At 52.2% G+C, this 27,692-nt stretch overlaps 3 protein-coding genes across 3 annotated transcripts in view; 2 read left to right on the top strand and 1 right to left on the bottom strand.

Annotated features, from left to right (window-relative positions):
* Window positions 1-10,750, top strand: part of MYO9A (myosin IXA) — a 136,383-nt gene extending 125,633 nt beyond the window's left edge. The window contains 8 exon segments of the mRNA XM_010717130.3: window positions 1,873-2,065; window positions 2,254-2,382; window positions 2,953-3,058; window positions 3,162-3,293; window positions 4,383-4,506; window positions 7,446-7,648; window positions 7,845-7,987; window positions 8,364-10,750. Of these exon segments, the coding sequence (XP_010715432.2) occupies window positions 1,873-2,065; window positions 2,254-2,382; window positions 2,953-3,058; window positions 3,162-3,293; window positions 4,383-4,506; window positions 7,446-7,648; window positions 7,845-7,987; window positions 8,364-8,815 (1,482 nt within the window). The 3' untranslated portion in view covers window positions 8,816-10,750.
* Window positions 10,751-10,843: 93 nt separating this feature from the next.
* NR2E3 (nuclear receptor subfamily 2 group E member 3) lies at window positions 10,844-14,847 on the bottom strand. Its single transcript, XM_031555193.1, is given in 9 exon segments — window positions 10,844-11,520; window positions 11,588-11,693; window positions 11,762-11,993; window positions 12,168-12,349; window positions 12,418-12,551; window positions 12,553-12,670; window positions 12,747-12,850; window positions 13,294-13,444; window positions 14,618-14,847. Coding segments are annotated over 9 exon segments (1,218 nt in total). The 5' UTR covers window positions 14,676-14,847; the 3' UTR covers window positions 10,844-11,387.
* A 2,609-nt stretch (window positions 14,848-17,456) lies between these two features.
* Window positions 17,457-19,893, top strand: LOC109369557. The gene is made up of 6 exons (XM_031555192.1): window positions 17,457-17,648; window positions 17,741-17,828; window positions 18,062-18,118; window positions 18,264-18,716; window positions 19,153-19,385; window positions 19,457-19,893. The coding sequence occupies exons 4-6, from the start codon at window positions 18,362-18,364 to the stop codon at window positions 19,475-19,477; spliced, it is 609 nt and encodes a 202-aa protein (XP_031411052.1). The 5' UTR covers window positions 17,457-17,648; window positions 17,741-17,828; window positions 18,062-18,118; window positions 18,264-18,361; the 3' UTR covers window positions 19,478-19,893.
* Window positions 19,894-27,692: the final 7,799 nt, after the last annotated feature.

Here is a 27,692-nt window from a genome sequence, read left to right as displayed (position 1 = left end):
ATAAATGGCTTAGAGGTTGGTGCAGGCACAAGAATTTTGTTTTTTTTGACCATGGGGCAATTTACTCGGCTCCAGGCATGACGGTGATGAGTGATGAGGGTGGAGTTTGAAGGGGTGGAGATTGGCAGGGGGGTGCTGCTTCCCTGAAGTGTCTGTACACTAATGCGCAGCATGGGAAACAAACAGCAAGAGTTGGAGATGTGCGTGCGGCCGCATGGCCACGACCTCATTGCAGTCACAGAGACGGAGTGGGACAGCTCGCACGACTGGAGTGTTGTCATGGAGGGCTGTGTGCTTTTTAGGAAAGATTGGCTGGCGAGGCGGGGTGGTGGAGTTGCTCTTTATGTTGGAGAGCAGCTAGAATGTATTGAACTCCACCTGGGGGACAGTGGTGTAGCAGTGCAGAGCTTGTGGGTGAGAATCAAGGGGCGGGCTGGTATGGCTGACGCTGTTGTGGGGGTGTGCTACAGGGCTACAGGGCCCCTGATCAGGAGGAGGAGGTTGATGAGGCCTTCCATAAGCAACTGGAAGTAGCGTCACGATCCCAGGCACTGGTGCTTATGGGGGACTTCAGTTATCCAGATATTTGCTGGATAAGCAGCACGGCCACGCACACGCGGTCCAGGCGGTTCCTGCAATGTGTTGAAGACAACTTTCTGATGCAGGTGGTGGAGGAACCGACGAGGGGAGGGGTGTTGCTGGACCTTATACTCACCGATAAGGAAGGGCTTGTCAAGGAAGTAAAGGTCAGGGGCAGCTTGGGTTGTAGTGACCACGAGATGGTGGAGTTCAAGATCTTGAGTGGAAGAAGCAAAGTGAAAAGTGGGATTGCTACCCTGGACTTTAGGAGAGCCAACTTTGATCTCTTCTGGGACCTACTTGGAGCCGTCCCGTGGGCTGGGGTTTTAGAAGGTGAGGGGCCTGCGAGAGCTGGTCGGCATTTAAACAGCTCTTCTTCCAAGCTCAGGATCGGTGCGTCCCTGTGAGCAAGAAATCAGGAAAGGGTGGCAAGAGACCTGTGTGGATGAGCAAGGAGCTCACAAACTCAAATGGAAGAAGGTCGTCCATGAAATGTGGAAAAAGGGTCTGACCACTTGGGAAGAATATAGAAATGTTGTCAGAGCCTGCAGGGATGCAACTAGGAAGGCTAAAGCCCGCCTGGAATTGAATCTGGCAAGGATGATAAAGGATAGTAAAAGGCTTGTGCCAGTGCTTCAGTGACGCTCACCAGGGATGCAGCAAACAGGAAGAGTTGAGGCTGTTAACATTTTGCAGGGCAATAGAACTGCCTGAAATGGGTTCGTTAGTTAAATGTCACAAAGGAGGTACTGACGTGTTCACCTCAGTTGATCTTTCAGTCCTTTTTTGTTCCTTTCTGTGAAAAACAAAACTTAAAACAGCTCTGAATGGTTGCTCAAAGATGCTTGGAGTCTTCTCATGCTGTGGTGTTTCTCAGTTTTTATGTGCTGTCAATGAAATTATAGTGTCTCCACTTGGATGGTTCCAGGTCTTCCTGTAGGAAGGCTCTGGCTTGCCTGTGCTTGGTGGATTCATGTTTTTGGGGTTGCTTTCAGCAGCAAGCTGTGCATTATTGGGCGGAAGGATGGCGTGAATAGGGAAAGTAAAGATGTAGAAGTTGTAAGAGGAACCATGACCTGTTTCAGGGCCTGCAGTGCATCGTGTGCTGTCTTGCATTTCCTTTGCTGGGACTGGGCACTTGTGTCAAGATTTTTTTAGGTCTTTGGCCAGGAATGCCATAACCATGGTTATTAAACAAAGAAAACCCAAGTGGTTATGACTTTGGGTCATGTTATGGCACATTGCTTTCTGCAGTTTGTTTCAGCCCTTTCCCGTTTGTCTCTTCCCCATCAGTATGATCCTGAGCTCTCGTCCCGGCAGTTCGGAGTGGAGCTCGCCCGGCTGACCAGTGAGGAGCGAGCTGTGCCGGTGCTGGTGGAGAAACTGATCAACTACATAGAAATGCATGGGCTGTACACAGAGGGCATCTACAGAAAATCAGGGTCCACCAACAAGATCAAGGAGCTGCGGCAAGGGCTCGATACAGGTAAAAGGGAAAACAAAGCACAGGAAGAAAAATCTCTGCAACAGCAAGAGTTGGTGTAAGCAAGCGTTGCTTCCACATTTCCAACCAAATGCTCGTTCCAAAATCTGGTTTCACTTACAGCTTAATATTGATTGATATTTCTTGTATTTATGCCTTCTTCTCAATGCTCTGTGGATCTCACCGAGCAGACATAGATAATGTGAATTTAGATGACTACAACATCCACGTCATTGCCAGCGTCTTCAAGCAGTGGCTCCGAGATTTGCCCAACCCTCTCATGACTTTCGAGCTGTACGAGGAGTTTCTGCGGGCGATGGGTAAGGGACATCCTTTCCCTCTGCTAAAGGGTCGGTTGAGATTGGATATAAGGAAGAAATTTTATAATCTGAGAGTGGTGAGGCCTAGGAGCAGGTTGCCCAGAGAAGCTGTGGATGCCCCATCATTGGAAGTTCACAGCCAGGCTGAATGTGACTCTGTGCAGCTTGGTCTAGTGAAAGATGCCTGTGTCCATGGCAGGGGAGTTGAAATTGGATATTCTTTACATCCTTTCCAAACCAAACCATTTTGTGATTTCAGTTCCCAGGCTGAGGGAAATGACAGCCACTTGAAGTACCTAATTCTTTATTTACATTTGGGGCCCAAGTCATCTTATTTTGCCCAGTCTAATTTGCCCAGAGTCTGACGTTCTGCTGTAAGTTTGTTTACACAAAGCCACAGGCAGGTCAGCGTTGTGCTGGGTAGCGTGACTTTTCATTGCTGCTCAGCAGATTTAAGCCCAACCTGTTTGCCAGCTTTGTCTTTTTAAGTAGTGGAAATAGGCATGAAGAATGCGTCATTTTAAACAGTAAACAGAGGTGCCCCTAGCAAGGCTGGTGTGTTCTCTGCAGGCCTGCAGGAGAGGAGGGAGACAGTGCGAGGAGTTTACTCGGTCATTGACCAGCTCTCACGCACCCATCTCAGCACCTTGGAGCGCCTCATCTTCCACCTGGTCAGGTACGCAGGGCAGGCAGGGCAGCTGTGGGTCATCGTCGGCACTGGAAGAGGTGAAGGGGCTGCCTTCACCCCTGGCTTCTGTAGTAATCTTTTTTTTCTTCAGGATTGCTCTCCAAGAGGAGACCAACCGAATGTCAGCTAACGCCTTGGCCATCGTCTTCGCTCCCTGTATCCTCCGCTGCCCCGACACGACGGACCCGCTGCAGAGCGTTCAGGACATCAGTAAAACAACCACGTAAGAAAAGCTTTAGCATGGAAATGATAAAAACTCTACAGCCGTGCCTATTAACTGCATCTTAACAAAATGTTTCGTGTTCTCTCAGAAGCCAGTGGAGTTAAGAAAGGGAGGATCCACCAAAGCAGACCAGGGACTTAAAACAAGTTTTCTGCATCCTTAATGACCAGCAGATGTAGCAGAAACAAGTGGAGCTTGTGCTGATGTGGTTAATCCCATTCACGACAGCCAGATCTTTATTCTGTTGTTGGAGACCCACCTGCTAGGACCCATACTAGCACTGCCCATTTGTGTGTGATAATCAGGTCGAAACATTTCTGTGCTTGCTGAAGTTTGGGTTAAGCTTGGCCATAACATCATAGAATCATTAAGGTTGGAAAAGACCTCTTTAGATCATCTAGTCCAACTTTTAACCCATGCCCACCAACCATGCGTCTCAGGTCTGCCGTTTTCTGTAACAGCACCTCCAGGGATGGTGACTCTGCCACCTCCAAGAGCAGCCTCTTCCAACACATTACCACTGTTTCTGAGAATAAATTTTTCCTAATTTTTCCACGCTGCTGGCTGATATTCAGCTGGCTGTCAGCTTATACCCCCAGATCCTTTTCCTCTGCACAGCTTCCAGCCTTGCTGCCCCAAGCCTGTAGCGATGCCTGGGGTTGTTGTGGCCAAACACAGGACTCGGCCCCTGGTCTTGTTGAAGCTCATCCCATTGGCCTCAGTCCATCTATCAGCCTGACCAGATCCCTCTGTAGGGCCTTCCTGCCCCCAGGCAGAACAGCACTTCTCCCAGTTTGGTGTCATTGGTGAATTTATTGAGGGTGCATTTGATCCCCTCACCCAGATTACTGATATCAAACAGAGCCAGCTGCAATACTGACCCATGGAAGCAAGTTTCCATGGAAACAAATAGGAGACATTACTTTTGCAGCTATGTATTCTGTTGCTCTTCTTAGGGAATTTCCTTGGTCTTTTTCTTTGCATCCTTGCATGCTGAAGCTCTCAAGCAGAGCAGATCTTTACACCAGGCAGAGACAGCTCTAATAAAAACCTTTCTGATTCTAGTTTTGTCTTTTCTTTGCCTCCCAGCTGTGTAGAACTCATTGTCATCGAGCAGATGAACAAATACAAGGCTCGCCTCAAGGACATCAACAGCCTGGAGTTTGCTGAGAACAAAGCCAAGAGCCGCCTGTCCTTGATCCGCAGGTCAATGGTGAGATGCTGCACCAGCCCCTGCTGCTCACAGACTCGTGTCCCTTTCCTTTTACAAGGGAATTTGCACCAAAGCAGATATCGGGTGTTCCCGTGGTGCATCCATCATAGCCACAGAGAACATCTGTCTTGCTGCAGAGAAAGTCAGACCGCTTTCTGGCTCTGACACAGTCACCTCTCTTCTCTCCTGTCCTCTCCTTTTACTTGAAGCAATCCTGCCTTACCTCTCCTTGCTTATTCCAGGCTCTCCTCCCCCTTGCACCTTCCAAACCATCCCAATCCCAGGCAGCACGTCTCCCAGCCCCATGGCAGCTCACCATTATTTCAGGGAATTAGACAAAAACAAAAACCCAGCAAAGGTGATGGGAAAGAAGCCTGAGAGAGGGCTCAATGGAAATGCAGTCACTCGAGCTCAGAGGCTCCTGTTTACATTTCAGGCTTTGTCTTGCACATTTGAGCAATTTATGTTGAATCTAGCCTCTGCTTACCTTGCTGTCACCCCATGCACAAACACAAGGGAGACCTGGACTGGAGCAGCCCACAACCACTGGCTTTGTCCTCCTTGTGCTGCTGATGAGCTCAAAAACATCACCTGAATCCAAACTGAGCTCCCTGAGGCTCCCCAACCATCTCATTGAGCTTCCATGCTTTGGGGTGAGCGATGGCTTGCTCTGGGTCCTGCTCGCCCCAGCACACCAGTGGGCTGCTGATGCTACGTGTGGCTTTTTGGCTGTGGGATCAGGAGATACCTGATCCAGACCCATGCTGTGGGGCTGAGCTGCCCGCAGTGGCCCTCAGGGCAGGTCTAACCCAACTCTGGGGGTCATTTTGCCAAGCTTGGGGCTCAGCCGTGTGCTGGCACCGATACCGCAGAGAGCCGCCTCGCTCGTCCTGGTTTAAAAAAAGACAAAAACGAACAAAAAACAGTTCTTTTGGAGGGACGATGGCATGTGCACTCTAACCTTCTGCTTTCCTTTTCATGTCCTCTCTAATCCAGAAACCCGTACTAATTGCAGTTAGATTTATGAGCATAACCCGCAGTTCAATCCCGGTATGTATTCACTGCACGGCGCTCTGTGCCAGCCGCGTCCCTCCGTTCTGTGTGACCGCCCTCATTCCAGCCCCGTGCCACCGGCCATCGTCTGTGACATTGCCCGTCTTGTCCCCCTGCAGGTGGCTCTCTGGGACCCCCAGGAGCAGCAGCAGCCAAATCTGCCGGGCTCGTGCCTTCGCTCCTGCATGCAGCTCTGTGAGAAGTGGCTTTCACCATCACTTCTTAATTTTCTTTTTCTGTTCTGTGCCCTCCTAACTTTTGCTTTCCTTGATTCATTGCTCCCATCCACGATTCCTGCTGGGGTTGTGTTTAGGCACTGTGAAGCCGTTGCTTTGACTGCGGTGGGTGAATCCCATAGTGATCATATGGCATCTACTGAAGGGCTCTGGGCAGCTGGGCTGCTGTACCCTGATGGTCAGGGCAGCTCAGGATGGATGTGAGCACCCAGCAGCCCTGCAGCAGCACACTCCCAAGTGAGACCAAATGTAGGACCATGAAAGCTCCTTCTTTGAGAGCAAACCCTACTCTTACCATCAAAAAGTGTTGTTGCCTTTCTCATTCCAGCCAGCACTGGACACGTAAGCACTATGAGCAAACCCACATCTGACCCACTGGGGAATTTTCCGCTTGCAGCAGCTGGGAGAGGAGAGGGCTTTGCTGAAAGCCCACGTGGATGTCGTCACTGCAGCATCTGCTCGCTGTTGAGCACCCCATAGGCAGGGAGAGCAGTACACGAGGCACAGGGGATCTTTGGGAGCTCAGGGCTTTTTGCTAATAGGATTCAGGTGGCTGTGCCTCGGCTCAGCAGCCCACGTGATGCCATCAGAGGAACGTTGCTGCGTTGCCGGAAGCTCCTTTGTGAAAGATCTCCCAGGTGCGACAGCAGGAGATGAAAGGGTAAAATGGAGCAAATCTCACGTCTTAGTGCTGAGCAGCAGTGTTTGTCCGGGCTGGAGGATTTAACAAACCTTGCAGGGGGAAGCAGTGCTCAGCGTTGCCTCCCACTTGGGCCATGTCCCATTCATGTCAGCATAGGTTTGCTTTGCCATTCAAGGAAAGATCCCTGCTTGCATTCCTGATAGCTTTTTGCTTTCAAAGTGAAAAAAGGAGGCTTTTCTCCCATGTTCTGGGTATGTGGGTTGTGAGGAAGACCAAGAAAGAGGAACCTCAGCTAGTGTTGAAATGGCCCTGTGAGAAGAAAAGCTGCCTGTGAGGTGATGAATGAGGCAGAGTACAGCAGGAAGGGGATTCAGTTTCACCAAGAAACACAATGATTGTTTGAAAGAAGAGGGCAGCCTGTAGGTGGAGCAGAGGCAAGTGCTGGGTTTTCCATGTTGCACTTGTGTTGCACTTGTGTTGCACTTGTGTTGCACTCGTCTTTCACTCTCTGACCAGTTCAGGGTCCTGACTTCAGGAGATGAGCTGTGTTCCGTTACAGCAGCAGTTAGGATAAAGTCTTTTTAATGGCCATGGCGTGCCCACAAAGCGCACTACTCCTCAGCATCCTTTGTGTCCAAAAATCAGTATTTCTCTTTCACCCTGTGGAGCAGCTCCTCTGAAGGTAAAGCAGAGGCCATTTGCACTCGCAATATTTCTCCATCTATGATACTCCCATCTAAGACCTTGTTCATAATCAGAAGTTTTAATACTGCTAAACATGCAGGACTCTTCTATTTGACCGTTAGTTTATTTGCTGTTCCCCAGCTATTCCTCACCTGTCTTTTTTATGCAGTGCTTTCCCTCACCTGCTTAGCAGACCCTCAAACCTGCCGTTGTGTCGCATCATCCCATTGCACCTTGTAGCTCCCTTTGTGCCAGAGAGGAGGAGTCCCCCAAAAACGGGCTGTGCAAAATAATCCTCGCTTGACACTGATGTTTATCTTCAGGGCAAAGGCCGCGTGCGGCGCGGCACCTACCCCAGCCCTACGTCCCCTGTGGCCGTGCGCCTGCCCTCGGTGTCTGACGTCCCCGAGGAGACCGTGAGCAGCGAGGAGGCCATGGAGCTGGATGTGACAGAGCAGCAGCAAGCAGCCATGCAGCAGGAGGAGAGGGTGCTGACCGAGCAGATCGAAAGCCTGCAGAAGGAGAAGTGAGTTCGCCCTTGAATCCAAGCTTGGCTCACTTCCACGCCTTGTATCTTGAGGTTCAACTTGGGGATGATGTGATGGCGGTTGGTTCTGGGGTGGATGTGCTGCTCATGGGTTGAACTTGAGAACTCCGTGCATCCCTCTTGCTTTCCTTCCTTCTTTTTTGGTCCTGTTGGGTCACAGAGTTGGGTTTTGCAGGGAGGAACTGACGTTCGAGATGCTGACTCTGGAGCCTCGTGCCTCTGATGATGAAACACTTGAGTCGGAAGCTTCCATCGGCACTGCTGACAGCTCAGAAAATCTGAACTTTGACTCCGAAGGAGCCATCTCCGATCGGTCGGGTGAGTCAGTAGAACCTGTAATCAGACAGGTTTCAATGCAGTTGTTCCACAGCAAAGCTCTGCGTAGAGCAGTGTAGTTGGATTAATGAGATTGGTGTTAATAAATGATTAAAACAGCCGGGGTCTGTAGATCATGCTGCCTCTTGAATGGGTGAGGAGGTGTGTGCTTCTTTAGGCACGGTGTCCCAGGTGCTCGGGTTGTTGTTCCCACTGCCAGGACACCAGGATGTCTTTGTGAGCGATGCGGTGGAGGTGGGATCATCTCACCTGTGTTGGGTTGGGTTCTCTCCCTTCTTTATATGTCCCTGCTGAGACGGGGAGCCCAGATGCTTCCGAGGACCACATTACTAACCCTGCTGCGCTCCCTGTCCTGCAGAGCGAAGTGTAGCACTTAGCTCCCTGCGCCCCATCAAGGCGGAGGGGCCAGGCCGGCTGCGGCGGCACCCCAGGATGCGGCCAGACGTGGCGGACACGCCGAATCCATCCCTCGTCTCCTCCTCCTCATCCTCCTCTTCCTCCCAGTCGTCCACCTCCTGCCTGCCCCACCTGCCCCGCAAGCGCTTCCAGATGTACTCCAAGTCGCCCTTCTACCGAGCGGGGGCCCTGGGCGAGCCCCCCGAGCCCCACTGCAACGAGCGGCCCCAGTTCACCACGCGTGGGACCTTCAACCCCGAGAAGGGGAAGCAGAAACTGAAGAGCGTGAAGAACTCCCCCCCGAAAACCAAAGAGCCGCCAGAAGGGGGGCTGGGCCGCAAAAGGAACCCCGATGCTGACCGCAGCGCCGGCCAGCAGCTTGTCCTGCTGGGGAGCAACGAGTTCATGGTGTGAGACGCCAGGTTGACGACGTCCCCATTGCCATCATCGTCACTGTCATCCCCCGACCACTCGGGCTCCAAAATGAGCGCTCCATGTAGAAGCTGCTGGGGACAGGTTCGGCGGTGGCCTCGATGGTGTGGGGTTGGGACGGCCGGCGTGGGGACAGAGGGACAGACAGAGGGACGTCGGGGAAGGAGCCGCCGTGCCAGGTCCTCTGTGCTGGAGGAGGAGGAGGAGGCAGTGGGAAGCAGAACACTGAAACGCACGGCGGTGTGCATGAGCTGCGGGGCACGTGGAGCGGTGAGAAGGAGATCTGCCAAAAGGACTCGGCTCTGGTTGTTCTTTCTTATTTCCAATGTGCCCTCCTCTCGTGGTAGTTTTTTTTTAATGTTTTTTTTCAAACCATCAGTATTAAAATAATAATAATCAAGGACTTGAAGCTCTGTTTATATTCTGGTTTACTGGTAGTTTATTGTAAATTACTTTTTTTAATTGGTTGTTTTTTTTTTTTTTAATATTTTGCCCCAAAGAGGACTTTGTGCCAGGGCAAGGGGTCAGTGGGCAGCACAGGCCCCGGCCATCACCACGTCTTCCACCACTGCTCCATCGGGCTGTAATTAGCAGGGCTCAGAAGCACTGCCTGCAGTAGCACTAATGAGTGGCGCTCGCTAACGATGGGAGCTGCTGGCTCCTGCTGCAGCCTGGGGGCTGCCTGGCTGTAGGATGGGAGAGATTGGGAGCCTGGGACGCTGATGGGATCCATAGGTGCTGGGTCTGCCCCTTCCTGCTTGGTGTTCTGGGCAGGCTGGGCTCCACACCTTTCCCTGAACACCTCCAAAAAGATGGGGAACACAATAACTCGAGTCTTCCTGCATGTTTTCTGTTGGTTTCACTGCGACTGGGGATGCAGCCCCCTGTTCCCAGCCCCAGTGCCAGTGATTTCAAGGGGTGTTTTATTTATTTGCCTTTTTATTATTTTAATTTTTGTTGGTGGTGGTGGTGGTTGTTTTTTCTTTGGATTTAAGCCACGTGGTGATGTGGGGAGCGCATCATCCCCACACAGCCCCCCGCATTGGGATGAGCCACTTCTCCCTCTCGCTTAGTGGAAAGGCCTTGTTATTTAAAGAAATCCCACCAAAACTATCCTTCAAAGCTCAATTTTTAGGACGAGGTCTCCTCCAATAGAGCACCGTCCCATCCCACACCGATCTCCCCCCGGCACCACGAGAGCAGCAGGGACGGCGCATCCAGCTGACGCATCACCTCCCTCTATGTATGTAATAATATATATATATAATTTTGTATATATCCCTCTCGCTGGCAGGATCTAAACTAGCAGTGAGCGATGAGCCCCCAGAAATTGGGGTGGTTTTAGCAGATCCCCAACCAGCACAGAGCCGGCACCCTGCTGCTCCCCGTGCCCATACGTGGCTGTTCTGGGGCACAGTGTTGGTTTTGGAAGACGATCCGCTCCTCGTACCAAGTGAATGTACTTACTACTGGAAAGGACGTGGGCTGCGTGTTGTTAATTATTATTTTTAATGGAAATTTTTTTAAGTAATTTATAAGAACGCCGAGTGTAAGTTAAAAAGGAAAAAAAAAGAACCAAACCCACAGAAGTATGTATTGTAAGAGGATATATTATCCTGTGTCACGCTCTCTATGAATTTTACCTGTTTAAAAAAAAAAATTAAAAAAAAAAGTTAAAAAAAAAGTGTAATTATATAAAGGAGAATGATTTATCTCTGCCCAGTGCCACGGGCAGCCGTCAAGCTGTCGCGTTGCGTCTGCGCGTTCTCATTAATTAATGTTGTTCCCTTCCTTCCAGCAACGAGGCCGTTGTTCTGTATAAAGTGCAATTCTGTGTAATATTTCTCCAGCGTGTTCCGTGTGGCTGTACGAAGCGGCCGAGTGAAGCCCTTGCTTATTAAAGAGCTGTAACAAGGAGTGCTGGGTGATGTCTTTGGGGGCACGTGGGGGGTTGCACCTTAGGAACGCACCACCAAGGGGGGATATCACCTCTGGTTTTTGAGTCTGGAGGTGGGTGTTGTTTCTTGGCTTTCTTTTTGGAGCTGGAGATCTGGTTTTCAGCTGGATATTCTGGCCCCATGTCCCCAATGTCCCCAGTGCCGGACCCTGAGAGAAGGGCACGAGGAGGCTGTCTGCAAAAGCCCTCTTTATTCGGAGTACAAAACGGGGGGCTGGCTGCAAGTCCCCTGGGACGGGATGACACAGCTCTGTCCCCACATGTCCCCCACCAGTGCCACCCCCAGGCTAGTGTCATGTCCCTGGGATGGGGCGCTGCTGACACCACGTCCAGGCAGTGCTCAGGGTTGGGTTGGGGACAGCAGCACCCATCGAGGTGCCCATCCCGTGAGGTCCTCCTGGTGCCACCTGGAGATGTCCCCCTGCCACCCCGCCTCCTGCACCACTTGGGAGCACCCCAAGGACTTGGCTGCTGGCCTGGGGACATCCACACCCCCAGGAGAGCCGGGGATGACAGAGTGCCACCAGCACAGAGGGACAAACAGCCCGGGGTATCCCAAAAGACACCGAGTAGCGGCCAGGTGACGACAGGGAGGGGTCAGTTCTTGAACATGTCGCAGAGCAGCTTCTCCATGGGGGTGTTGCCGATGGTACGGCGGAAGAAGAGCAGCTCGACGCGCTCAGAGGAGAGGAAGCGCAGCGCCGGCAGGAGCAGCAGCAGCTTCCCAAACCTGGAGGATGGAGCGGTGTCACAAACCCCGCTGTCGACGGCACCTCCGGGGCTGGGGCTGGCTGTACCTGACGGGCTGCCCGGGGTAGTGGGAGCGGTTGTGCTGGCCCAGCATCACCTGCGACTGGTCCTGCAGGTTCTCCACCTGCTCAGGGTCCTTCAGGCCGCGGGTCTCTGCCAGGACAGCGGGTGTTGGGGTGACACGGGGACAGGCAGCGGAGGACCTGGGTGCGCGCTCTCACCTGGCTTGAAGAGCACCACAGCCTTCATGCAGGCAAATTCGGTGGGATCGACCGCTAGTGCTTTGAAGCGCCCCAGGGTCTCCTGCAGCGCCCGCACGTCCACAGCAGCTGGCAGCAGCTTGCCGGGGGACGGCTCAGGGACGGCCAGCAGCGGGCAGCTCTCCAGGGGCATGGACCACTGGATGGCACAGAGCAGGAACAGCTCGCTCCACGCCTCCTCCAGCAGGATCACCTGGGGGCAGCCATAACACATCAGCCCACCTGGGTGGGCAGAGGAACATCACCCACGGTTCATCCCGTGGCCAGAAAGTGGCATCCTGGGGACACCCCAAGGTTCACCCTGTGGTCACGGAGAGGCTATCCCCATCCCAACCCCATCCCAATCTAAAGCTTTTGGGGTCCCTACCTGGTCCCGGAAGGGCAGATTGGAGAAGACAGGAAGGTTCTTTGCCCACTTGACAGCCATGAAGAGGAGACGTGCCGAGGTCTCGTAGACATTTTCAGGACCAGCTGCTGGGTACGGGGCCACCTGGTACTCACCGCCCGCCCGCTCAGGCTCACCACCCGTCACATCTACTGTCTCATCAACTGCAGGGATGGGGACACAACATCACCCCATTGCCTCCCAAACCTCCCCACCACCGGCGGTCACCCACCGTCTTCAGGCTCCAGCTTGGCACAAGTCTCTGCTGTCATCAGGCTGGCCATGAAGCGGTGGTTGGTGGGCGGTGTGGGTGTGCGGGGAACGGCAGCAGTGGCAGCAGTAGCCCCGGGGCCACGGGGGCCGGGCAGGGAACCGGGGGACATCACGCGTGGCAGCCACTTGCTCTGGGGCCAGCTCGGCATCCAGCTCGATGCTATCTAGGCGGACCTGAGCTGTACTCCGGGGCTGGCGTTCATTCTGCACAGCTGTGGTGACAAGGTGACATCAACTGCAGCCAACACACACCGCCACCTCCCTCCCCAGCGCATCTGCCCTGCTCACCATCCTTGTTCATGCCGGCTTGCAGGCACTTCTTGAGCCGGCATGCCTGGCACTGGTTGCGGTGTGCCTTGTCCACTGGGCACAGCCCTGTCCCTGCCTGGCACCTGCAGGGAAAGGTGGTACCTGGCTGCACCCACAGGGATGGCCCTCTTTCCCTGCGGTGTCCCATGGCCCATGGATGCCCCATACTAGGGAGGCTTTGTCCCTGCTGGGTGGCATTCACCCAGTGGGTGCGCTGCCCCAGTAAATATCCTGTCCCTATGGGTGCCTTGTCTCCATGGGTCCGTTGTCACCATGAGTGTCCTGCCCCAGCAAATGCCTTGTTTGCCCCAGGGATGTTCTGTCCCCTGCAGATGCACATCCCCTCTGGGTGCCCTCATCCCCTATAGGTGCCTTGTCCCATACAGGTGCTGTGTCCCAGTGAATACCCTCCCTTGATGGGTGTCCTGCCCCAATGAATGCCATGTCCCCCCCTGTACCCGCAGCCTTTGTCCCACCCGGCGTCCATCCCCTGCGTCCCCGCCAGCTGGCTATTCCCCATCCCCACCTGTAGATGAGCTTCCTGCGGACACTGCGCTTGAAGAAGCCGCTGCAGCCATTGCAGGCATAGATGCCATAGTGCTTCCCACTGCTGGTGTCCCCGCACACCTTGCACAGCAGCACAGGGCTCAGCGCCTTGCCAGGGGCCGGGCTCAGTCCTGCAGGAGCAGAGCCAAAACACTCAGGGTGAGCAGGGACACCCCAGAGTCCCCATCCCCCTCCATCAGTCCCCTCACTCAGATGATGGTCACTGCCACCTCCATGGGTCTGGCCCAAGGTACCTCAGATATCCCAGGGGACATGGATGAGGGGTCCAAGAGGTGCACACAGGGCTCAGCATCAGCCCACACCCGAGGGATGCCATGGAAAGAGCTCTCATGGGACTTTTAAATGGGATTAAATGGTGTCCCTGGGGCTGGGGACACTGGGTCCCCAGTGGGGGGACAGCATGCATCATGACAAAGAGCCTCAAGTGGGACCACAGGTGTTCTGGAGAAGGGCCATGGCTGGGCATGCATTACCCCAGATAAGGGCTGTGATTGTGACCCCACAGAAGAGTCTCAGCAGGAGATCGTGGGGTCCTTGGGGGAAGAGCAGAGACCATAGACATCTAGAAGAGAGTCTGTAGCATTATGGAGAAAGAGCAGAGCTGGACACCTCAAGTAGCCAGGAGAAGGACGCCAATGGGGGACCCTGGGCATGGTGGAAAAGGTCCTCAATGAGGACCATGGGCACCATGGAGAGGGGTCATGGCTGGGGAACCCGTGTGTCTTGGATGAGGACAACCACAGGGGACCCTAAGCATCCTGCAGAAGGAAGGTGGTAGTGGACACTAAGCATCCTAGAGAAGGTGTACAATGGCAACCCCAAATATCCTGGGGAAAAAGATAATGATGGAGAAGCCATACATCCTGGAAAAGAACCACAATGAGAATTCCCAAGGATCTCAGAGAAGGACCGTGACTAAGAGCATCCTAGAGAATAACTGTAGTAGGGACCCAAGATATCCTGGAGAAGGACCATGATGGGGACTCCAAATATTCTAGAGGAGAACTGTGATGAGGGACCTCAAACATACTAGGAAAGAACTGTGATAAGGATCCAAATATCTTGGAGACAGCTCACAATGGGGGACCCTGAGAATTCCTGAGAAAGACCACGATGGAGGACCCTGAGCATCCCGGAAAAGGACCACAACGGAGGACCCCGAGCATCCCAAAGGACCACGTTTGGACCCCATGGATTCCTGAAGAAGGACACCGATGGGGACCCGAGCATCCCGCAGAAGGACCCACTGGGGACAGACCTGTGCAGCAGGATGTGGCTCTTACCCGAGGGGCTGTCCTCCAGCCCGGCACTCACCACCGACCCCTCCGGCGACGCAGCCATGCTGGGCTGTCCCCGTCCCCGCTCTGCAGGATGGGGCTGTGGCTGTGCTCTCTTCAAGGCAGATTAGTGCGGGCGCTGTGTAAGCAGCCGCCTGTTTGTCACCGTCTTAATCTTTAGTGTCTGTGCGGGGGGGATCAATCAGCCACGCGATGAAGAATTAAAAAGGTGCTGAGCCCCGGCATGGCTGCCTCCCTGTAACCCTAAACCCTGCAACACCAAAGCCACCAAAGCCACCAAAGCCACCTGCAGTGGGGACACGGGGGTCACAGCGATGCTGGACCTGGGAAGTAGAGGGCTGAGATTGTGGAGGAGTGTTGGGGTGCAGGGGTGACCCCTATGTCCCCCCATGCTGCGCCCACCGGGCCCTGTAAGCACATAAGCCCCTTGTTAAGGAGTTTAGAGAGGAATAACGAAAAGTGGTAATTACGGGATGGGGGGACGACACACAGCCCCCCTTCCCTGTCCCCAGGCAATTAATTACAAGCCCCAATTGAGGGGGATAATTGATGGGAGTCCCCCAAAGAGGATTAGTGCTGGGACAGGGGTATCGTGTGTCCCCCTGGGGCCAGCAGCCTCCATGTCCCTTTGGGGACTTTGGGCCGTGGCTGCTGACGCAGCAGCGTGGGGCCAGGTGGCCCCAGGGTTACGCAACGAAGGCTAAACCCTCGCTGTGACAGGGCAGCACAATTTGAGATTTGAGGGCTTTAGGCGCTAAACCCCCCCGCGGCCATCCGGGGTGGGCTGTGGGGCCAGTGGAGACAGGGACTGGGAGGGGGATGGAGTCTTGAGGCTGAGGTTGGGGTGGGTTTGTTACAGGGGTTCAGCTGGGGACCAGAAGTGGTGACACAAGGGGATATGGGGGATGAGGCTCCATCCATCTCCATCTTCATCTGCAGCATCACTCCATCCCCTCTACATGCAGCATCACCCCATCTCAACTGCAGCATCCTCCATCCCACTGCCACCATCACCCCATACCAAATGTGGCATCCTTCCACCCCATCGGCAGTATCCTTCATCCCAACATCTCATTTCCATGTCCCAGTCCATGGCTCCATCTTGTTCCTACCATAAGCAACACCACAAAGGTGCTGGGCTGATGCAGTGAGAACTGGGTACCCTGCATACCCACGGTTCTCCTTGGCCACTGCCCATGGGACAGACATTGGATACCCATGGTAATGGGAAGCGGTGGCTTTCGGCCCCCAGGGATGGTGATGAGCACTGACTCGGCTAATTTGCCACCCAGCCATGTTCCCCTCCACACCGCCAGTAAAAAGCCAGCTCTGGAGCTGGGATTTGGGAAGGGGATTAGCTCCAGCAGCCATCTGCCACCAGCCAATAATCATTGCGCCGAGGAAATCCAATAATTACAAAAATATTGTTCCCACCCCATTTTGCTCTTGCACCCGGCTGCGTGGCCTCAGTGGAACATCCAGAGGTGCCCCCAGTGCTGTGTCTCTGCCAGCAGCCCAAAGGGGCACCCAAGCACACTGGGGACCAGACAGTGCCCAGTGCCATTGCTGAGGGGCTCAGCACCGAGGTCCCCCTATGAAGGAGCAAACATTAAAGCCCGTGACCCAGCTCTGTGACAGATGCTTGGGATTACCCAGCCTAAAACCTTGGGATCGGCTCCCTCCCTCCTCCCCAGCATTTAATTACTAATTTACTAATTACCCCAAGATGTTGCTGGCAGTCTTGAGACCAGTAGCTGGGCTCTGGCTACACTAATCCCACCAGCCATGGGGAGCAAATGGATGTGCTACAGTCAGGGGACAGCATGGCTGGGGACAAGAAGAAGGTTGTAGGGACCAGGAGGGGACCAGGTGGGGAGGGTGAGGTCGGGGAACTGGTCGGGGCAACTAGGAAGTGACAACAAAGATCAGGAGAGGGTAATGGGGACCACAAGGAGATGTTGGAGACCAGGAGGTCCCTCTGGGCACCAGAAAGGTGCTGTGGGGACCAGGAGAAGATGAAAGCCTGAGTGGGGACAAGCATCAGGAGGGAGTGATGGGGACCAGAAAAATTTGATGGGGACTGGAACGGGACCATAGGGTAGGGGGTGATCTGATGATGACCAGGAGAAGATGACAGAGCCCAAAAGAGATTGGTGGGGACCAGGAGGTAACAGCAGAGACCAGGAGGATGCAATGAGAATTAGGAAGGTAATAAGGATCGGGAGGGAGCAGTGAGGAGCAATAGTGGTCGGTAGGGATGATGAGAGGATGGTGGGGACCACAATGGGATGATGGGGACCAGGAGTTGGTGAAGGGGATCAAGAGTGGACAAAAGCAATCAGGAGATACAAGGCTCTGGAAGGAAACAAGGGCAATGTGGGACTTCAGGCAGCCCCTGTTGACACCAGTGGTGACTGTGATGGGTTAACACTACCACTGGCGCTCAGCCATGTCAGGGCCTAGCTCTGGTTTCATCCGTCATCAGCTCTCCTTTACCAGAGCTCTTTTTCCCTTTGTGTGCCCACTGTGACAAATGATGCCGAGTGGCTGCGGGCAGCGAGTGGTGACAGCTCCCAGGTCACCCGCGCCATGCCCTGCCAAAGCCTCTGCTGACCCCAGATGAAACTTTAATGGGGCTCTAGCGCTGACCTGGCCATGAAACCCATCCCCAAGGGCAAACATCTCCCTGGGGACATCCCGATGGCTGTTCCATAGGCACAGCCCTGTGATGGCAGAGGTGGCACCATTCTGGTGGTCACAGGCTCAGGTCCATTGTAGAGGGCACTTTGTGACAACCTTTTTGTCACCCGAGGGTTAGTGGAGGAAACGTCCCAGCAGGTGGAGACTGTCCCCCCTGGGAGGGCCCCATGTCACCTGGACGGGGCGGGCTCAGTGGCAGCGGTGGGGCCGGTCAGGACAGTCTGGGCACATTCCTGGGTGCTGGCACTGCCAACAACTTGGGGTCCTGCAGCCTGTGATCACAGCGCAACAAGGGGACATCGAAGGAGTCTCTAAGGTGAGGGTGGAAAGGAGCACTCAGGCATGTCCTCAGGGATAGCGTGGTGACTGAGGCCATAGCTTGGTGTTTGGTGATGTGATCCTGCCAAGGACTTGAGGACACCGAGATCCCCAAGCCAGGGTGGCAACAGTTCTGTGGACGCCACGTCTTTCCTTCCAGATGGACCTCCTGGAGCAGGTAGCTGGGGAGTCACCAGGGAGGCCATCGTACCCCAATCCTGTTTTCCCACCCTGGGGTCGTGGCATCTGCATTGTTTGTGCTGAGCGTGAGGGAAAGGGGACATGGGTGAATGGAGAGGTGTTGGAGGGGAGGTGGGTGCCACCAGGGTGGGTGACAGCAGGTGTGGGTGCCACCAGGCTGGTTCTGGCTTTGCTGACCCCCAGGTGAGCTCCTTGCTGCTGACCCTGCAGGACAAGGTCCCACCATTCCTCCAGCTCCGGTACTGGCTGCGCTCCTGGATGTGGCAGGTTTGGATGGAACAGATCAAGGCAGCAGAGGTGACGCCAAGGGACACACCTTGGTGACGCTGCCCCAAAATTGTCTGCAGCTGGGGCCTGAGGTGAGGTGGGTCCCAGTTCCACCAGCTTGACCAATGGGTGTTTGTCCTTCCAGGTGAGCAGCTCCAAGCAGGTAAGTGCCAGCATCAACAGCTGCACCCCGCACTACCCATCCTACCACCTATAGGGCAAACCTGCTTTTACTCAGTGCCCATGGTTGCTCTGGACTCAAGCTGTCCACCTGAGTTGGCTGGAGATGACCTCCCAGATCTCTTCCCTGGTCCATGGAGATCCAAATCTCTGCAGGACAGGGACAAACCTGTGGGGTGGCACCTGGCTGGAGGTGACATGTGGTGGTGTCCCCAGGCAGTGGCAGGAGCGGCAAGCACAGCGGCATTCTTCCTCTGTGAGGGGCTGCTGGGTTGGCACTTTGACGTGGTGCCCAACGGGGCGGCTGAGCCCCAGCCTGGGGACCTCTTCCTCTTCCCACTGACCTCGAGGAGACCTGGCTGGTGGGGTGCCCATGCTGGTGTCTATTGCGGTGATGGGGAGATCATCCACCTGGAAGGTGAGCAGTGGGAGGAAACTCAGCACAGGGGACATGAGGCAAAGCAGCTCATGCTTGGGGACCACAACTCTCCTTCGGCACCCTGACCCTATTTGGGGATCCAACACCCCAGGTCACCCCCAAACCTCCTTGATCTTCCTTGGGGATCTCAACTCAATTTGGGAAACACATACCCCAGGTTACTCGGAACCCATCAAGGGATGACCCCAACTATTTTTGGGCACCTCAACCCTATTTGGAGACCCAACCCTCCTTGGGAAATTCAATCCTATTTGGGGGCCCAACACTTGCGGTGATTCCACCTCCCGAACCTTCTTGATGACCCCACACTCCTTGAGCACTTCAAACCTATTTGGACACCTCTACCCTATTTGAGGACCCAGCTCCTCCTTGTGGCCCTCAACCCTCCTTGAAGGCCATCTCCTCTATACCACAGGCACCTCAGGAACATCCCCAACAGGGATTGTGGCCAAGCATAGTAAGAGCCACCTCCTGAGGACACGAGGCCCCGCCAAGGTGCTGCGGATGAAGGCGGGACTGGATGCGGCTGCCCTGCAGTGGCGGATTCGGGCAGCCATGGACATGGTGCTGGAGTATGATGCTGTCACCTGTAACTGCATCCACTTCGCCCTTGCCCTGTTGGGGCTGGGCCAGCTCACTGGGGATATGGTGAGTGTCTTTGCCCTCAGGCGTGGGAGGATTATGATACTCGCCTCGACCAGAGCTGTTTTCTCTCCTAGACGTTTCCAGTGCTGCAGTGAAGGAGGTGGTGATGTGATCTGGGGAGCACGTAGGTCTGGAGCACCCTTCCTGGGCTACCTGTGGGATGAAGGATACAAGATAAAGGATTTGGGAATAAGAATGTGAGGCTGTCACCAACAAAATGGATGAGGGTCATTGTGGTTTTGAAGTTCTCTTGGGTTAAATTAAGGTGAAATGACACCAAACAATTGGCTGAATGTTTGTGTGGTCGTTTTTTTTTTTTTTCCTATCCCACTAAGCTATTTAGCACAAGATGCGGAGTATATATCTATATCTTATTGGCAATAAGGGTTACATACAGGGTAAATATATTCTCTAATATCAGAGATGTTTTTATCTCCCACGTGTATCCCATATCCAGTTGGAAAATCCATGTACACTATATAAAGCATTTAGCAGAATTATTAAAATTTAGCAAAAATTGGGCCTTGTCACTTTCTGTTCTTACTATCCACCACCACAACCAGTGCTCTCTACACAGCCTTCTTCAGCAGAACAAAGCAGCTGTCATGTGTTAAATAATATCTACAAGACAATGACAGAAAGAATAACTAACATGCAATGAATCTGTTCTCATTCCTGTTAAAGGCATACTCCTTTCATTCCAAAAATGTACGCTTATATAAGCTAACTTCATGTATGTATAAGAAAATTGAACAGATCCTGGTACAAAGGAGAACTAAATGGAACCAACCCATCAGCTGCATATGGCATCAGCCCTGGGCATCAACCACAGGAAGCACAAATGTCCCATCCCAGCTCCCTTAGCCTCTCCCCATAACACTTGTGCTCCAGACCCCTCACTCCCCGTTGCCCTTCTCTGGACATGCTGCAGAGCCTCGATGTCTTGTTTGCAGTGAGGGACCCTACACTGAACACAGCACTGAGACGCTGCCTCACCAGCGTTGAGTTAAGAGGGACGATCACCTCCTGACACAAACCAGGATGCCATTGGCCTTCTTGGTCACTTGGGCACCCCACTGGCTCACGTTCATGTGGCTGGCTGTTGACTAACAGTCCCAAATCCTCTTCCTCTGCACAGCTTCCAGCCACTCTGCCCCAAGTCTGACGTATGGGGTTGTTAAAACCAAAGTGCAGGATGCAGCCCCTGGTCTTGTTGAAGCTCATCCCATTGGCCTCAGCCCATTGATGCAGCCTGTCCAAGTCCCTCTGTAGGGCCTTCCTGCCCTCAGGCACATCAACATTTCCTCCCAGCTTGGTGACTTTGGGCACTATTTGCTCTTTGCTCTTACTTCAGGCCTTACAATTCCTCCTGACTGTAGGTGGATGAGGGGCTGTTTCCCTTCCTTGATGCACCTTGCTGGACAGTGCAGTGTTAAGATACTCTCCTTTCCCTTACTGTTCTCTTCTTTCTGGATGTTGGGGTAATTCATAGAATCACAGAATCACTGAGGCTGGAAAAGACCACTGAGATAATCCTGGAATCGTAGAACTGAGCTGCAAGGTGTCCCACCCCATTCTCTGGTTTGTTTTGCCCAGTGGGAGGACAGTGACTACAGTGCACTTCACTGACTCAGATGCACCAAAACAAAATGCATTATCATCTATATTAATTGCTCATATCATCTATTATCACGTATGTTGGAAGGCAAATTAGGGTACGTCTCATCTACATGTCTGTCGCAGGATGGGGTCTGAGGGATGAGGGGCTTGCAAGTTGCGGTGTCTCCGGCCAGCTGAGCTCCAAAAGCTGCCCACCAGCATCCTGACTTTATACTCCTTCTACATGCAGTTTCCCATGATAGGCAAGGGCGGCTGAACTACTACAAGGTATGCAGACTAAGATATAAACATAAAGGGGTATGAAAGACTCATGACTCTGCAGAAAAGCAGAGGAACTTCCAGTGGATCCCTAAGATCTCATATTCAGTTCTGAAAAACATGGGGGATTGTTCATATGGCGCACAGCTCTACGGTCTCCATGTTTTTGCCACAGACGGCACATTTTCTTTTCTCCAGTCCTAGCACATGTCCTTTTCTCCAGGACAACTTCCAGTCCTAGTTCAGGCCTTGACACGAGTACTAGCCACATACTGCTAGGCATAGACAAGGTGAGGGGAGAGAGAAAGCCACAGCTACGGCCTCATTCTGCACAGCTTGGGGCAGTTCTCTTTACCAGAAGGTGGCAAATGCATCTACGTCCTGTCCCATTCTCCAGTCATGCATGACTTCTCCCCTTTTTTATGAGGTTATCCTTGGGCCAGACTCTGCAGAAGGGACTCTTAAAGGCCATCAGTCCCTTCTGCAATGAACAGGGACACCCACAGCTCCATCAGGTGCTCAGAGTCCCCCAGCTTGACCTTGAGTGTCTCCAGGGACAGGGCACCCAACGCCTCTCTTGGCAACCTGTGCCAGTGCCTCACTGCCCTTCAGGTACAAAACTTCTTCCTTATATCCAATCTAAATCTCCCCTCTAATCTAGTCCAACAGTCAATCTGCACACTTAAAAAATATGAAGCCTAAGTCGTACCAGGGGAGAAGGCCAGGCATTGTAGCCCTCTGGTATCTCCAGGAAAAAAGTACAGTGTATTATGGGGCTCTGGGAAGCCAAAACAGTCCTACAGATACAAAGATCAGTCCATAGAGAGCTGTCAGCCAAATCCTGCATCTTGCAGTCATGCCTCCTCTTGGCTATGACTCCTCTCAGAGAGTATCACAGAAATAGTGTGGGCTCAGCAATCACTTCAGCATCGATGAGGAAACTCTGCTCACTGTGCCAATTTAAGGATGTCACCATTCTATCAGAGTCCCCGAGGATGTGAAATTCCACTCAGGCTAACTTAAGGCAAAATGACAGGGAAGTGGGACTAAATGTCCTGAAAGGTCCCTTCCAACTCAAACAGTTCTTTGATTCTATGAATCCGTGACACCAAAAAATTGGTTGAGTGTTTACTTGTATCCTGCCACAATACACCACACAAGATGTGCAGTATCTATCCATCTATCCATTTAGCTATCCATTCAACCATCCACCTATCCATCTACCTATCTACCTATCCATCTACAAATACATCCATCTATCTATCCATCTATTTATCCATTTATCCAACTATCTATCCATCCATCTACCCATCTATCTATCTATCTATCTATCTATCTATCTGTCAATCTATCTATCTATCTATCTATCTATCCATCTGAATCACGAGAACAGCTTTTCTGTACTGTGAGAGCAGCCTTTTGCATAACTTGAGCAGATGAAATCTGAAGGACAGAGACTTGCATAAATATAAACTTAAGAACAGAGTTTGGAGGAGGCCACAAAGCGTGTTGTCAAGTAGAAAGAAAGTAGAATAGATGTCCTGTTGTTGAAGATGGCGAAACAGATGCTTCAACTCAATGTAACATCAGTGGGAACCAGTTTGAGCTACCCTCCTTAAAAGGCTGGAAATTTACAATTTGAATGCAACCCACGGCCACCAGAGATGTTAGTTATTTCTTGGAATTTCTTCCCATGCCCTTGCAACGTAATGAATATATATATGCTATCCTTTCAGTATGTAGTCGCTGCTTCTCTCAGTGTGCATGTTGGTGCAGCGATCCCCCATGCACACAGTACTGCAAGGAAGGGAATACCTTCCTGACATAACTCTTATTGTGTCAAGTTACCTGTAGGTTTTCTCAGCTTCGCGTCTATCCATCCATCCCTCTCTCTGTCCATCTATCTCTGTGTTACTAGTGATAAAGGAATAGGACTTTTCATCTTCCAATGTAAACCATCCCTCTTCCACAATCACTTTTGGTTTCTGATTCCAGCCGCAAACTGCACATGTGATTTCCTGCAATAGTTCACAGGTAAGAAGTGTCTCAGTGTAAGCAGTGTAAGTGTCTCAGGGTAACAGGGACCCCACGACTGTCCCCAGACAGGAGGTGCCTCGGCAGTACCATCACTGAGCAGAGTGTCTCGTACCAGGCTGGGGACACGGAGAGTGCAGTCCTCTCCTCGAGCCTGCTGGTTTTTGGTTCTCAGCACCAAAAGGTTGGTGATCAGAGGGTGGCACAAGGTCTGGCTGGAAGCACACAGCAGTGGGATCCAATGGGTCAGTATCTGCTGCAGTCCCATTTGACAGAGATCCACAGAATATCCTGAATTGGAAGGGATCCTCAGGCATCATCAAATCCAACACTTAGCTCCACTCAGGAACACACGAAATCAAACCTTACAGGTGAGAGCACTGTTCAAACACTTCTTGAACTCCAGTCTTGTTGATGTGCCCACTGCAGCATGTTCCACGGCACCACATTCCAGTGCAGAACACTTCCCTAACCTCCACCTGACCCGCCCATAACAGAGTTAGTTCATCCGTGACCTTCCTGTTTGCACTGCTTTTAGTCTGATTAGTTGTTTGAAATCAGTGCCCACCCAAAAAACCCACAAGATTCCGTTATCTGCAAAAGATGATAATATCCTGAGTTATCTGCAGAAAAAAAGCTGCTTGTTAGCATTAATACTAATCAGAGAAAATTAATACTAACACTCTGAGAAGTAGAAAAAAGAAAGCCTTTGAGGATTTTCCTGCCTCCTTTTGCTTTTGGTTTCACTTGACGAAGCAGCGTCCCGCTCACCACTCGTGTCTGCACGGAGCAGAGCACTGCGTGTGCCGTCCCCAGGACCACGCTGCCTGCCCAGACCTCTGCCCACCAGCACCAGCACTGTAAGGACGCTGCCAGCCCCACACGGGGATGGACCATCATTAGGAGAGGAGGGGGGACGAGGAGACTTAAAGTGAGGTAAAGATGGCTGTGTTTGTGCTGACATTTCCTTTCTCTCCTTGCAGATGTCAAGCATAAGCAGCAGTAGTTCGGTGAGTAGAAGGGCTTTGAATCACCTTTCTCCCCAGCTCTCCGTGTGCTGCCCCAGAGTTCTGGGGTGATGTGGCTTCTTCTGTGTTGAAGCTGCTTCTCACCCTTCTCTCCCAAGGAGAAAGCAATTGAGACGAGAGATTTTGTCCTACGTGACTTCCTTCCTAATTATAAGGATGTCTTTATGGAAATATCAGAGAGCAGCATTGAGGCTGGGGACATAGTGCTTTTCAACATGCAGTCCAGCAGCAATGCTATACCCATCTTCAAACACGCAGTTGTCTATTGTGGGGACGGGGAGGTCATCCACTTCCAGAGTAAGTGCATGTGCCCTGCCTTCATGTCATGGCAGCCCACAGAGCGACATGGTGATGGCCAACTCTTCACTTTTCAGATATCGGAAATCCAAGTACAGGGCGAATAAGCAAAGAAGGATTCCTGATTATGAGACAGCAGAGGGGGAAAGGCAAGGTTCTCCGGAAAAAAGAGAGGGTCAACCTCGAGACCTTCATGAGAAAGGTCAGGAAGATGATGAACAGCACAGCCAAGTACAACATCATGGAAAACAACTGCATCAACTTTGCTCTCTATCTGCTGGAATTGGGGAATTTCACCTTTCAGCCCGTGAGTATGGAGCCAGGATGGGGCATTTGCAATGGGGTCAGACAAGTCCCAGGACAAAAGATATTCTTTTCCTGCAGCCGAAGAGCCATGAAGAGGCATGTGCAAGTTTGACTGTGAGTATATTTGGTGTCACTGCACCCCTTGTGCTTGAGTCCTCAAGAAGGGTTATGTCCCCAAAAGATCTGGGGACAGAAGAGGGTTGGGTCACTAGGGGATTTGGATGCCCAAGGAGGGTTGAGATCTCCAGTGAGGGTTCAGTCCCCAAGAGGTCTGGGTTCCATAAGGCAAGCGGGATCCTTGGAAGAGTTGGGTTCCCAAAAGAGGGCTGTTTTCCCCACTGATGGTTCAGTCCCCAAGAATGGTTGGGTTCCCCGGTGAGGGTTCCGTTCCCACTAGGTTTGGGTTTCCAAGGAGGGCTGCATCCTCAGGAGTTGTTCAGGTCCCCCAGAAGGATTGTGTTCACCAAGAAGGTTTGGAGGCTTTGGGTGCTATCTCCCAACTTTCCCTGGCACAGCACAACGAGATCGTCTGAGATGTTTCCAGAGTCTCATTCCCCAGCACACACCCCCAGAGGAGCTTTGTCCCCACCATTCGTCTTTCCACATGTCTGCTTCCTTCAAAAGATGACTGTTCTGTAGGCGTTCCTTTCCATCTTTTTGTGCTGGATCATTTCACAGTGGAGCTCAGCACCCCCTGCACACGGGTAGAAATACTCATCAGCTGCTTTCTTGATTATTTCCACCTGAAGACTGCCTGTTTTCACTGCCTTACTGTGTTTGCCTTCTTCAAATAATCATAACATTCAGAATAATTTGCAAATAGAATTAATAATAATGCTTATCTGTGTATAACAGTTCTTATCAGCAACTTCTTGTAATACTAATATCTATAGCCAAATAATAGTATCCAAGGTAATGGTATCTTAAGTAATTATAATAAAAAATTTAATCCTTCTTATACTATTAAATCTATGTCCAAATAATAGTATCCCATGTAATAGTATATCACATAATTACAATAAAAAATAATATCCCAAATAATACCTAGAGATTCCCTTGTCTTTATGGGCGCCTGCAACCTTCCAGACGTTAGCTGGGACCATCACACGGGAGTTCAGAAAATTCCTGATGCCACCTGAAGATAATGTTTTGGTACAGGACTCAACTCTGGTTATTCTGTATAGAACCAGGAGCTGATCCCAGAGGGCCCCTTCCAACCTGCAGCATCTTACAGATCTGTGTCAGATGGGACCAGAGCTGGGATAGACCCCTGGGAGTGACCGCGTCCAGCCACAACTTGTGCCACCACCCCTCCCAGCCAGAATTCCACCACACATAAATGTGTTTTGGTGCTGAGAACCAAGCACCAGCAGGCTCCAGGAGGGGACAGCACACACTGCGTTCCCGGCCTGGTATGGGATGACCTGCTTGGTCATGGTCTCACCCAGGCACCTGTCTCTGGGTGTCTCTCTCTCTGTCTCTGCCTGCTTACATGTGGGAACGTAAGAAAAAACTGTTCAGGGCAGCAGCTGTGGAGCAGGAGGAGCTGCTTGGAGCAGCAGCTGTGGAGCAAGATAAGCAGTATCCGAGGACACCTTTAGAAGAAGGAAGAATATCTCACAGCTCTGACTGGCTAAGCGCCTGTGTGAACGATTGAAGAGTGTTTTGCAGAATGCTCTGTTAATACGTATAAATAGAGTAGTGCTTAACAATAAAGCAGACTAATAGCTTTTAACCACATTGGTGTGCTGTTATGTCTCTAGCGTGTCCTGAGAGGAGAGTCCAGAGACTTCCCCACACTTACAGTCCCCGCTGTCACCACAGTAGGCACATTGCTGTGCTCTTCTCATGCTCCAGCAGGGAGAGGTGCGGGCCCAGACTTCTTTCAGCTGCAGGTGACAGTGCTGGAGGGGACAGGGGAAGTAATGGTGGCCTGTGAGTATCCCTGCTGTCACTTCTCCCCACTGAGTAGAGTCTCCATGGAGCGCTGGGTCCCCAAGAAGGGCTGGGTCCCCAAGAAGGGTCGGGTCCCCAAGAAGGGTCGGGTCCCCAAGAAGGGTGCTCCAGAGTAGCCACCTCCCTTCATCCTCATGCTCCACAGTTTCAAAGACACATTTCCTGTACAAAATAAAGATTTTTATTGTGTTTTTTTTTTCTACTTTCTTGGGCTGCAGCATTTCACAAGAGGTTAGTCTGGGGAAGATGGCAGCGCCAAGAGGGAGAGGGCAGAAATGAGCTGAGAGACATGAAGTCAGCTGCAGAAATAGGATGCTCAGCCACACCACTAGCAGCCGAGTCCAAAGGAGGATGGTGGCCAAGCCACTCTCAATGATATTTGAGTAGTTGTGGCAGTCAGGTGAAGTCATAGAATCATAGAATCAATCGCTCAGGTTGGAAAAGACCTTAAAGATCATCAAGTCCAACCACAACCTAACCATACACCTTAACTGTAACAGCCCTCTGCTAAATCGTGTCCCTGAGCACCACATCCAAACGGTTTTTAAACACACCCAGTGTTGGTGACTCAACCACCTCCCCAAGGAGCCTATTTCAGTACCCCAGTACCCTTTCTGTAAAGAAGTGTTTCCTGATACCCAACCTAATCTTACCCTGGTACAACTCGAGGCCATTTCCCCTCATCCTGTCACCTGTCACCAGTGAGAAGAGACCAACCCCGCTCTGCTGCAATCACCTTTCAGCTATTGGAAGAGAGCCATAAGGTCTCTCCTCAGCCTCCTCTTCCCCAGACTAAACAGCCCCAGTTCCT

The sequence above is a fragment of the Meleagris gallopavo genome, chromosome 12 (genome assembly GCF_000146605.3).
Source record: "Meleagris gallopavo isolate NT-WF06-2002-E0010 breed Aviagen turkey brand Nicholas breeding stock chromosome 12, Turkey_5.1, whole genome shotgun sequence".
Classification (NCBI taxonomy): domain Eukaryota; kingdom Metazoa; phylum Chordata; class Aves; order Galliformes; family Phasianidae; genus Meleagris; species Meleagris gallopavo.
Note: the sequence above shows the minus strand (reverse complement) of the source record. Positions and strands in the feature narration are given on the sequence as shown.

Excerpts from the sequence above, each read along its gene's own strand:
- LOC109369557 (XM_031555192.1), top strand. The coding sequence starts at position 18,362 with ATGGTTGCTCTGGACTCAAGCTGTCCACCTGAGTTGGCTGGAGATGAC. Across the intron at positions 18,717-19,152 it reads GGAGATCATCCACCTGGAAG|GCACCTCAGGAACATCCCCA; the intron begins GTGAGCAGTGGG and ends TCTATACCACAG. Across the intron at positions 19,386-19,456 it reads GCCAGCTCACTGGGGATATG|ACGTTTCCAGTGCTGCAGTG; the intron begins GTGAGTGTCTTT and ends TTTCTCTCCTAG.